At 65.1% G+C, this 12291-nt stretch overlaps 1 protein-coding gene across 1 annotated transcript in view; it reads left to right on the forward strand.

Moving 5' to 3' along the window:
* Nucleotides 1-1599: 1599 nt before the first annotated feature.
* Nucleotides 1600-12291, forward strand: part of LOC117646327 (histone-lysine N-methyltransferase set1-like) — a gene marked incomplete at its 3' end in the record, with an annotated part of 31542 nt that continues 20850 nt past the window's right edge. Inside the window, 3 exon segments of the mRNA XM_034387204.1 lie at nucleotides 1600-1617; nucleotides 2678-3254; nucleotides 9165-9200. Of these exon segments, the coding sequence (XP_034243095.1) occupies nucleotides 1600-1617; nucleotides 2678-3254; nucleotides 9165-9200 (631 nt within the window).

A 12291-nucleotide genomic window follows, 5' to 3' on the forward strand; every position in this document is an offset into this window, starting at 1 on the left:
GCAGGGCGCCGAAGGGCCTCGGCGACCCGAGCGATGCCAAAGCGCCAAAGTAAAGTGTGCCTCCATAATGACGGCGTGCAATTTCCTCCTCCTTTCGTTGCGCAACGGAGACCGAAGGCACCGAAGGAACCCCAAAGGAGGCCCGGACCAATTTTGGACGATTCCGTGAAAAAAGTAGGGATATAACGACCGGAAGCGATGACTTCGGGGAGCTTATTTTTCGGCAGGGCCTTTCCTTGCCGACGGCTTGCTCGGCTCGTCCGGCCGGCGCGCTGCGCGATGCTAAGAGGATGGCAGGCACTCCCGTAAAACAGTAAAACTAGCCGCGCCGCCGCCCCGCCGCCTGCCGCGTCCTGCCGCCACAGGCCGGCCGGGGTGCGGGGGGTGCGCCACCCACCGCCACCCACCCCGCCGACTCGCGACGGGGACGTCCGGACCGTCAGGACGCCCAGCAGTAAAAGAGAGAGAGAGGGGAGCAGACAATGAGCGAGATGAATAGCAAAGGAGGGATGCAGCAGGTTGTGCCGTGCACTGCCAAGGCACTGCCAAGGCACTGCCGTGCCGTTCGCTTCCTGCCGGAGAAAGGCCTCTGGCAGCCCCTCGCCAACCGCCACAGCGCGCTGCACGGAGGGCGGGCGGCGGCGCGGCGGGGTGGGCCAGGCCAGCCAGGGCCAGCCGCCTGCCTCCTGCCTGCCCGCCTGCCTGCCTGCCCGCCTGGGAAGGCGCCAGGCTGGTGGATATCGCAAGGTGTGCCGATCGGAGAATGTTGCACCTAGGCCGCGCCGCCGCGTCGCCGCGCTGGTCGATCCTGGTCGATCCCCCTTCGGCCTGCTTCGAGTTTATTTATTTTCGGGGGCCCGACGCCCGTCTTTTGATTGGTTCGATAACTGGCGCGAAGGATTACCGAAGCAGCCCAGCCGGGGTCCGGCGGAACCCTTCCCAAGGAGAGTGCCCACCGGCCGCCACACTGTGTGGAGTGTGGTTGTACGGGGCGGGGAAAACGGCGCACTTTGGCAGTCAGAATTTAGTGCCGCCTGTGTTCCAAGCGTTCCACGGACGGGCTGATAGCGGAGGCGCTCGTCGCCATGGAGACGACGCCCGGGGCGGCGGGGCGGCGGGGGTCCGGGGCGGCGCCCGCCCCGTTCCGGCACTTTCTCTCTGTTCGCCACTTATGATAAGCGCATGCCGCTCTTGCCACTCATGGTGTCCATGATCGTCGCCGTATCGGAGGCAAAGCGCGGCGCGGCGGGAAGGGGAGGTTCGGCGTCGTGCCCGTCGTGCCCCTCCACCGGCAGGGCGGCAGAGCGCTTGCGCTACGCTCCTCCCCTTGGGCCCCGCGCCCACACTGTGCGCAGCGCGCAGCCCCGCCGACCCCGCGCACCCCCACCACGCCGCCAACACCCCACGCGGGGTCATACGCGCCCCACGGGTAGCCACGGAGTGCGAAGCGCCAGGGCCGGCGACGCGCTGATGCACTATGCAAATCCTTGGCCAGGACACTCTCGGGGTGGATGGCAGCCCCGTGGAGGTCGCCGTCGTGGAGTGAGCGGCGGATGTCCCGGACTGCAGCACGTGATTTGCAGGTGATTTGCATGCAAGATGGCGCGGCGACGACAGGTGCGCGACGAAGCGCAGCGCCTCCCCGGCGCCATGCCGCGGTGGCGGGGCGTGCCGTGGCGGGGCGGGCGGGGCGGGGCGGGGCGGGGCGGGGCGGCCGCGCCTGGATTGGCCTGCCGCCTCTAATGACATGCAAGGGAAGGCCGTGGGCGTGGTGGGGCCGCGGCGCGACCCGCGAGCGACTTAGGCCCGCGGAGCGAGCGGCCGCGCGCCGAGGCCTCGGATTGGTGGCCGCGGCCCCCGCGGCCCCTCCTCCGCCCCCACCGAGGCGCCGCGGCCGCCCCACCACCGCCCTCCCCTCCGGCCGCGCTCGCCCGCCCAGCCCCGCGTCCCCGCGTCCCTGCCCCGCACCGAGTTGGCGGTCTCCGTCTCCGTCACCCGCGCGCAGCCATGGCACAGCCAGCGCAGCCGCAGATAGGACCCTCTCAGCCCCTCTCTCCCTCTCTCCCTCTCTCCCTCTCTCCCTCTCTCCCTCTCTCTCGCTCCGTATCGGAATATGCATTAGCCGGCGCAGCCAGGGCAGCGCGGCGCGGACTCCGGGCCGGGAGGGTCTCCACGGCGTGGCTGGCGGCTGGCTACGGCTGGCGTGGCGCGGCGCAGGGAATTCATCATCGGACGGTCTTGCGGACCGAAGGCCCGAGCCCAGCCCGGCGCGAGGCTAGCAGGGCCGGGAGGCGTAGGGAGGCGGGGAGGCGGTGTGGTGGGGGCGCTGGAGTGGGGGGCGGCGAGCGCCCGGCCGCGCTGGCGCGAGGCGCGCGAGGCGGCCGGTGGTTTGGTTTAGCAGCCTAGCAGACTGCTGTGGAGCAGCGTTGAGTGTGGAGCGTATCGCGCGCATCCGTCCATGTGCCTTACGTTACGACTGGACAAGACGAGTGCAGCGGAGTGCAGCGCAGTGCATCACAGTGCCGTGCCCTTGGATACCCACCCAGTGACAGTGCAACAGTGCAGTGCGTGTGTGTGTGCAGTGTGACGGTGTCGCGCGGTGACGTCCAAGCTGGATGTGATAGTCGCGCGCGCCCCCGGCCCTCTCCAGGAGCCGCTAGTGCCGCTTGTGGCCCAGGTACCCGTCAGACCGACGGGCGACTCCAGGACACTGGCGGAGGTCAAGGGAGACGCGATCCGGCAGTGGGTGGAGCAGGCCGCCGCGCTGGCCCTGGCCCGCTCCCCCAAGTCCATCAACAACAACAACAATCACATCGCCAACAACAATGAACTTTTGAAAGCCGGCGCGCTGGGTTCGCTGGCCGGGCCGCTGCCCAAGCGGCAGTGGTCGCCGACGCTGCCGGCGCCGGGCGTCGTCCCGCACCTGCCGTCCGGGCCCTGGTCCCGGGCGTCCGTGTCGCCCCCCGCCACCGTGGTGCCGGCGCCCGAGACGCCCCTGCCGCCCCGCGACGCCATGATGGTGGCCGCGCCGAGGTGCCTGGACGAGCAACCCCTGGACTTTTCCGTGCCCGAGCACGTCAAGAAGAATGGCCTCAAGCACGTCATCACCAACAACAACAACCACAGCCCCACGACCAGCCCGTCGTACCTGCGGCCGGGCTCGTCGTCGGCCAGCACCTCGGAGGACGAGGGTGTCGGCAACAACACCGAGTCCTCGGCCGTCGAGTCGTCGCCCATGGCACCGCGAGCCGACGGTGAGTGCACACTGCCAAACAAGAGGACTGACCCCAGGGAAGGCCCAGTGGCGTCGCGTGTCGGCGGCATGACGTGCGATTGGAAGCTAGAGGCTTGTCGCGGCCCCATCCCCTGTCTTCCTTCTACCCGCCGCGCCAAGCCGCGCCAACGCCGACGTGTCCGCCACTGCATGTAAAGTAGCGCCGCCCGCGCCACTGTAAAGCGATGATGGGCGTCGACAAGTCCCCTTGGCGCGCGGCGCCGCGGGGAAGTGGATCTGGCGCTTGAGGCATGTGAAAGCCACAACAGGTGTCGGAATATGATAAGAACAGGGAGGGCGACTTGGCAGGGCGCGGACGCGGAGGGGTTGCTTTCTCTCTCTCTCTTTCTCTACCCTCGGCAGCCCCTCCTTGGAGGGTAATCGCGTTGGCCACGAATAAAAATATGACACAAGGAGCAACCCTCGCCGACACCACCCGGAGGGCCTGCTCGCGCGCTCGCGCCCGGATGGTCCCGGACGCGGAGGAGGGTCTGGCGGAAGGGTGCATCCGCTTCCCCGTCATTTGTTTCCCATTTCTCGGCCTTGTTGGCGGGGGCGGTCGTTTTCCGCCAAACGGGCGCAACCCAGAATATTATCTCTACGTAGCGTCTATCGGATGCACCGGTGTCGCGCCCCGAAGGCCCCGAAGGGACTCCTGGACACCCCGTGTCACTTTCATCCTCCATCGGGCTTCTGCAAGGGGTTCCCCAGTCCGGCCTACGCGGAAGGCGGACGGACATCGGGCTGCCCCGCCGCAGCGCAGTGCAGCGCAGTGCGCACCTGCCTACCATTTGCAAGTGTGCCCACTTCCCGGAAATACTGCGTTCGGCCAGGCGGTTCTCGCGACGCGGGAATTTGGGTAAAACGCGCGGCGTGGGAGTCGGTTGGAATGCCGGGCCGTGCGCGCCTCATCGCCGTCCTCGCGGCCCCGGCGACACTGGCGGCACTGGTGGCCTTTCGCCACTAATTACTACCAGCCTGGTCGGCGTGCATGGCGACGTGCATGGCGGCCTGCATGACGGCCTGCACGGTGGCGCCCGCGCCGTGCCCTGCCAGACGCCAGCCCGGCCGGCCCGCCCAGCCTTGCCAACGTGGCCGTTGACTCCTCCGCGATTCGCGCTGGAAATTCCCATTTGTAGGTTGGCAGGCCAGGCAGGCCGAGCGGGCAGGCCGGGCGGCGTCTTGGCGGGCGTCCACGGCACGTCGCGGCCGGCGCTCTTTTCGCGACGTCGACGGTGTCGCGGTGTCGTCGACGGCGACCTGGCTCGGCTCGGCAGGCATGCCCCGCACGTCGCAGGTACTACACGGCCGTCTGCGGCAGTCAAGGGTTGTGCCGTGGCGCGTGCCGCCAGCGTGCCGCGCACCCTCGCGGCGGAGCTTCGCGGAGCTCGTCTGTTTCATTATCGGCGTGCCCGCGGCGGCGGGTAATCCGGGCCGCGGGTCTTGGCCTCGCCGCTGACGCGCTGGCTGGCCGCCTGTCTGGCCGCCTGGCTGGCTGCCTGGCTGGCTGCCTGGCTGGCCCACGGGCCGGCGGCCGGCTCGGGGCGCGGCTCATTTCGACTGCACTCCGGTTTATCTGGTCATTAGTCCGCGATGCGACGTACAGCACCAGAAATGAGTGGCCGTCCGCCGCCAGCCCCGCCGCACCTCGGCGATGACGCGGCGGCGATGGCGGCGTCCGCGTTACGTGACGCCCTAACCTAACCTGCCCTGGTGCTAAGCGGCCGGAATCTCTGGTTTCTTTACCCTTGTTTTCCGCCGGCCGAGGTATGTCGCCTATGTCGCTAGCGCAGCTCGCGAAGCTGTACCGAGTAGACCGAGGTTGTGCTGAGATTATCCGCCTTGGCCCGCGATTGTCTGGCCGCTAAGTGAGTTTGCGTGTCTGCCTGTCATGGTTGACATCCATCCCCCCTGGCTGCCTGCCGGCCTGCCGTCGGGGCGTTAGCGCGGCGCTCGGCGGCGTAAGGGGCAGCAGGGTGTGCGCTGCGAGCGTTCCCCGGGGCGCACTTGTCCCGCGTCTTTTCGGCGTGCCGCTTGTTCGCGCGCGCGGCCCTGCTCGGCCCTAGGCCCTACGGGTGCTGCGACGCGCCCCGCCGCCCCCGCCGCCGCGGTGCACTGCTTGGCGGCACCATATTGATGATAGGAGTGCGACAGTCCGGGCAGGCCGGGGACGCTCCCAGTGGCGTGCCGTGCTGCCCGCGTCGCCGCACAGTGGGCCAGAAGACCGGTGGAGCGACCTAAATTCTAGACGCGTTTTGAGCTCCAGAGTCGCTAAATGGGACACAAACCGACCGTGTGACCCCACCAATGGATTCCTCGTTCGGAGAGCAATCCATTGGTGGGGTCACACGTTCAGTTCCAGTCCTAATTAGCGACTCTGGAGCTCAAAACGCGTCTAGAATTTTGGCCGCTCCACCGGTCTTCTGGCCCACTGTGCGCCGTGTCGCCGTGTCACTGCGGCCCGTCCCTCCTCTTCTTTCGGTTGGCAATTACTACACGGGAAATCTCTCAGGATATCGGCGGGGCGTCGGGCTGGCCGGCGTCTTCCCGGAAGGGTGGTGGGGGTGCGTGCGGGCTGGCCGGGCTGGCCCTGCGTTTGAGTCTCCGCGTCGCCACCCTGCGTGGCGATTTGATCGGAATGCATTTCGAGGGGGGGGGGGGGGGCACGGGGCCACGGTGGCACCGGGGGAGAAAACGACACGCCGACACCGCCGCGCGGCCGTGCGTTTGCTTCTAGTGTGCGACGCTTGGTGCCCCGTAAGTACTTCGTATTCCCAGTGCACCGTCCGTGGTGTGGGTCCGCGCGTCGCGGAGCCAAAACGGCCACGCCGGGCCGGGCCGCGCCTCGCCGCGAAATGGCCGCCGAGAGGCCGAGAGGCCCAGAGCGCACGTCCGCGCTTTGGCATGCAGAAAGAAGCGCTTTTTCGCTTTCCGTGGATTGTATTTTGATGCGCGGGCCGCCACCTGCCTGCCGCCGCCGCGCCGCCGCCGCACGACGATGGGGCCTGTGCCAAAACCCGGCTGCGTATGTGTGTGTGTGTGTGGGGGGGGAATTGTTTTACTTTGTCGCGAAGTGCGCCCTGGTATACGCCCTGCGCTGTCGCCGGGCTGCGAGGCTGCTGCTGACTTCTCCACACCCACAGCGTCCGCAGAGCGTCGGGGGGCCAGGCCCTAGGGCCAGACTGGGGCCAGGTCAGCCAGGTGGACAGGGCCCCCGGATGCCTTGACAATAGATTGCACGCAAAGGCAACATTGCATCGTCAGATCGTCAGGGAGTCGCCTTTTCTTCGCCTCCCACCACACCGATCATCAGTCAAAGCCACATGCAAAGCAGTCCCCTGAAAAAAAAAAAACAGCCTCACCTGCCTTCCGTAAGAAGCACAGAAATCCTACTCGCACCGTGAAATAAAAATTCTGGCACCATAAGACGTAAGCCTGCCCTGGAGCAGAGCGGCGCGCTGCGGGGTTGCCGAGGGATATGTTTTCCGTCGACGCGTTCTTTCTGGGCGTGTACGAATATGCATACGACGGCTACCTGGCGAATCGTGGCTCCCCCTCGTGAGGGTGGCTGGTTGGGCGCTCGCCGTTCGCACACATCGCTGGAGTGTGCATTCTTCGAGACGATCGCTCGCCGAGGTCAGCCTTTTTTTTTTGGTCGAATTCCCGTGTATTTCTAGCCGCGCGGTGCAATCTGGGACGATTTCGGTTTGATTGACAGCGAGTCTCTGGCCGCCGTGTCCGCACGCCTTGTTTTTGGCTTACATCGCCCCGGCCGGCGGTGCCACGGCCACACGGCCCCGCGGGGACGCATGGGATTGTCCGAGACGGGCGGGGCGGGGCACAGTGGGCCAGAAGACCGGTGGAGGCGGCCAAAACCCTAGACGCGTTTTGAGCTCCAGAGTCGCTAAGCAGGCCTGGAACCGAACGTGTGACCCCACCAATGGATTCCTCGTTCGGAGAGCAATCCATTGGTGGGGTCACGTTCGGTTCGAGTCCCATTTAGCGACTCTGGAGCTCAAAACGCGTCTAGAGTTTTGGCCGCCTCCACCGGTCTTCTGGCCCACTGTGCGGGGCGGGGCGGGGCGCATGCGCAGTGCAGCCGGAACTTGTCATTGGCACGGAGCGGAAGGGCGGATGCGTCGCTGCGATTCGAGGCATGCACTGCGCTGCGCGTGCGTCTGTGTGTGTGAGGCACTTTCACCCCGTAAGCCTGGCCGGCCACTCCGTACGTATGGCACTGCACTGGTAGTGCACTGCCTGGCGCGGCCTCGGCCGACGCCTCCCGCACGGCGTGCCGCACGGCGTGCCGCACGACTGGCTCACGATGTGTGTGACATCGCGATGACAGTGGTGCATGGGCTTAGCCGAGAGGCGAGCCCCAAGGCAACCAGCTTAACGCGTGCTCGCAACCTCCTTCTCTCTTACCTGGAACGAATATTGTCGAGTTTAGGTCATCCGCTTTCCGCGTATGGGGGCCCGTCCCGGGGCGGGGGGCCGCGGGGCGGGCCCTCGGGCAGGGCCTGGCCGGACCTGGCCTGGCTGGGCGTGGGTGGCACTGCACTGCAAGTGGCCGCCCAGTGCACACACCATTGACGGGCAGCGTCCAGTCTGACGGGGGTCTTGTCTTTCGCGGAAGGTCCGCGTCAAGCAGGCAACGCAGGCAACGCAGGCGAAGCAGGTGTGAAAAGGCAAACCGCTGGACGTGCTTCCAGAGAAATAACAACAGACAAGGTGTGTGTGTGTGTGATGCGTGTGGCGCTTGGCAGTGTAGTACGCGGTGCCCGGGGCTGGCGGGGCTGGCGGGGCTCGGAGAATCTGGTGGCTTCACGGTACATTTGAATACCCCGGAGCGCCTCCGAGTTCCCTCTAGGCTTCCCATTGGCCCTGCGGTCCTGCGGGTACTTTGGGGCTTTCGGGTGCCGCGGTACCGCCCGTCATCCTTCGCACACCTGTGAGTCATCTTCGCCTCATTAAAATGCCTATGCAGCGGCCGTGGCAGCGTGGCGGCATTGGACCGGCGTTCGACCCCATGCAGCCAGGGCAGCCAGGGCAGCCAGGGCAGCCAGGGCCCCACACTGCAGATCGCCCGTCGACTTGCCCGATTTCCGATCCCCGCACTTTCATCCCCCCCCCCCTTTCCGTTTCCTTCACGCACATTTCCTCCCGTCGCCCACCGAGATGTTTTTAATCTCTCTCGCTTCCCCCCGCCCTCCTCTCTCTCTCTCTTCCTCTCGGTGGGTGCTTCAATCCATCATCATTTATATGCACGAATTCCTGTGAATAATGCCTGTCTGAGACACGACGCAGCGGCGCAGCCTCCGAGGCAGCGAGGCGAGGCAGCGACGCCGATTCGGCCTGTATGCCTCTATTCAAGTTAGGCCCGGGCTAATGATGATGATACTGTTGTTGTTGCTGCCGGTGCTGTTGTTGTGGTCGGGAGACTGTCGGGAGACTGCCGGAGATGGAAGGATTCATTCCGAGGCGTTGGCGCTGCCGACGATACGCATATCGACGCGATTCAGAAGTCGGACGACGCCGTGCCTGTCTGTCTGTCTGTCTGTCTGTCTGTCTGTCTGTCTGTCTGTCTGTCTGTCTGTCTGTCTGTCTGTCTGTCTGTCTGTCTGTCTGTCTGTCAGTGTGCGCCCGTCTGTTCGCCCGTGGCGGAAATATCGGACCAGCAGCCATTCGTCCCGGAAAGCCCCTGAGTGGGAAATAATCTGCATGAATCGTGCATTTCGTTGGTACGCCGCCGTGCCTGGCTGTGCCTCCTTCAATTTGACAATTACGTTCATTACTTTATTTTTCCCCGCGTCCCGCTGCGTCCCGCGCCCTGCCGCCCGGGGCCTTGGAGTGGTAAATGCGCACGCTGACTGTCTTTTGTTTGTTGCAGAAGTCGACCCGGAGAGCCCGCTGTACAAACCCAACGGTGAGTACGAAGCGTGTGCGTGCGTGTGGGAAGGGACTCCACAGCACCTGACTGTCTCGACATTGGTGATTGAAATGGGAGTGTGACGCCGCGACGCCGCGGCTGGAGGCTGCTCGCTGTCTCTCTCGCACCCGAGCGGGACGCGCCACGAGTGCGAGAGAGACAGCGCGATGAAAGCGCTGCGAGATACGACCTTGTTTGCCGGCCGGGCGGCTGGGCACGTCCGCGCCGCGTCATTTCCCTGCGTCATTTGCCTACGGCCGGTAGCCTCGCGCAGGGCCGCAGGGCCGCAGGGCCTAGCCTCGAGGAAGGCAGTGGCCGCGCTGGCGCCGTGGCCTCGGCACAGTGGGCCAGAAGACCGGTGGAGGCGGCTAAAATTTTAGACGCGTTTTGAGCTCCAGAGTCGCTGGGACTCGAACCGAACATGTGACCCCACCAATTGATTGCTCTCCGGACGAGGAATCCATTGGTGGGGTCACACGTTCGGTTCGAGTCCCATTTAGCGACTCTGGAGCTCAAAACGCGTCTAGAGTTTTGGCCCGCTCCACCGGTCTTCTGGCCCACTGTGCTCGGATGCCGTCGGCACCGCGCCCTGTCCGCACTGAGAGACGGCCAGTGAGTCAGTGTTCCGCAAATCGCGGCCGAAAGGCCCAGAGTGCGTTTAGTTCGGTGGTTTTACCTGGCTGTCCACTCCGGGATGGCCTGCATGCACGAGCTGGACCGTACTCTACCTGTGCGGCTCCGCTGCTCTGCGGCGCCAGAGGTGTGACTGCACGGCCTGTCATTAGCATGGCCTCGTCATGGGCGTGGCCGCCTGTCTCTCTCGCACTCGTGGGCCGTCCCGCTCCGGTGCGAGAGAGAAGGGCGGGCGGCGCGGGGGCGGCCAAAGAGGCAGCCTGGGGCCCAGGTCTGGGGCCGCCGCCGCGATAATTTATTCGTGATGCCGCTCTAGCTGTCTCTGTCACACGCGTGGGGCGCCCCGCCCGCGCCGTGTGGGTGCGAGAGAGTCGGACTGCTGCTCCGTTTTCCCGGTCCGCCGGTCCGCACAGTGGGCCAGAAGACCGGTGGAGGCGGCCAAAACTCTAGACGCGTTTTGAGCTCCAGAGTCGCTAAATGGGACTCGAACCGAACGTGTGACCCCACCAATGGATTCCTCGTTCGGAGAGCAATCCATTGGTGGGGTCACACGTTCGGTTCGAGGCCTGTTTAGCGACTCTGGAGCTCAAAACGCGTCTAGTTTTGGCCGCCTCCACCGGTCTTCTGGCCCACTGTGGTCCGCCTTTGAACGGCCGCTCGGCCCTCGACTCGGCCGTAATCACCCACCCACCCCGCCTGTGCCGGCGGCCTGTGGCGCCGCTTCGATCTGGACCTCTGGACCGCGTTTCGGCGGATGCCTGGCGGACGCCTGGCGGATGCGGAAGGGGCAAGAAGAAGAGGGGAGAAAGGACGAACAGACGGGCAGACGGACGGACAGAGAGAGAAATTGGAGGGAACGAGTACGACCTTGACGCCCTACCTCGTGATTACTGTTCATGGCGGTGGGGAAACGAGAAGAAGGAGAAAATATTAAAAAGACGCCGGGCGAGAAGAAGAAGAGCCATGTCGGTGCCACCGCGCACCGCGGCCTCTCTCTCTCTCTCTCTCTCTCTCTCTCTCTCTCTCTCTCTCTCTCTCTCTCTCTCTCTCTCTCTCTCTCTCTCTCTTTCTCGACGCGCTGTCCACGCGGAACGGCTCGTGGTCTAATTGTCGGTCTTATCTGTTGGCCCTGCTGGGATTTCCTATCCTGCTTCTACAGTGTGGTGGTGGCGCCGTGCTGTCGCCGGCCCCGCCGGGGGCGGGGCTTGGCGGGGCTTGGCGGGGCTTGGCCGAAAACTGCAAGTCTGCTTCCTTTATCTGGGGGATAGGAATGTGTGTGTGCGAGCGAGGGGATGGAGCGCACACTCATGTCGCCCTTTGTTTATGTGAAAGTCCTAATAATAGGAACAGGTTGTGCGGGGTAATGGTTTTTGGCGGGCCACTTCCTGCATGCACTCAACCCCGCTCCCTCCGGGCCCTGCCCCGCCCCGCCCCGCCTAGAAGACGGGCGTCAGGTTGTGCTCGGCGCGCAGTTTGTGGGTGGTTTTTGCCAACCCTCCGCCCCGCCAGGGCCCACCCCGCTCCACCCCGGGCCGGGCGGCCGAGCGGGCCGAACATAACAAGCATCTGCCTGGCACTTCTCGCGCAGCTGGGCGGGGCGGGGCGGGGCGGGGCGGGGCGGGGCGGGGCGGGGCGTAGCGCAGCTTATTGAGACCCTGCGAGGTGATTATTACAGGTAGGCAAAAGGCCCGTAAAAGGTTCCCCGAGCCGAAGCGCCGAAACCGAAAATCGTGCGCGGGGCGTCGGTTCGGGTTTGGACGACGACGACGACGACGGCGCGGCGGCAGGCGGGCAGGCCTTCGTGGCGACATCATGACGCCAAATAATTACGTAATTTGCTTTCCTTTTGGTTTCCGTGGCAACGCGGCACCGCCGTGCCGTGCCTCCAGGACCTCCTCCTCCTCCTCCTCATTTGCTCCACGTGTCCTTCGTCGCTTCGCCTACCTGTCGCCGAGGCGGCGCGGCAGCGCGGCAGCGCCAGGGACTCCAGGGACTCCAGGGACTCCAGGGACGCGGCGACGCGTTTCCTCAATTTGGTCCTTGATAGTTTTGGGGCCCAAGGCGGCGCAAGCATAGTATGGCCTTTAAAAAAGAATTTGTTTTGCAGTGTGGGGGTGGTCGTTAGAGAGGCATTGGCTCTGGACTGGCGTGCACGTCGTCATAATCGGGACGCGCTAATCACCCAATCGGAATCGAGACTATCGAATTACACAAGTCTAGCGCTTTTTTTTATTAGCATTCTGCACAACTGCTCTGGCACGTCTCGCGCGCGCACACACACACACACACGCACGCATATTCCGCTGTCACTTTGACATGGCTGATCTGCAGCTCACCTCCACCCCCTTGTCATATTCCTCAGGAAAATGTTTTTTACCCTCCTCCCCGCCGTTTTGTTTTATTATTTACGTATTTTCAGGGGCCCAGGTAGGCAGGGCGAGGCAGACCCGGCCCG

The sequence above is a fragment of the Thrips palmi genome, unplaced genomic scaffold (genome assembly GCF_012932325.1).
Source record: "Thrips palmi isolate BJ-2018 unplaced genomic scaffold, TpBJ-2018v1 HiC_scaffold_19, whole genome shotgun sequence".
Taxonomy (NCBI): Eukaryota; Metazoa; Arthropoda; class Insecta; order Thysanoptera; family Thripidae; genus Thrips; species Thrips palmi.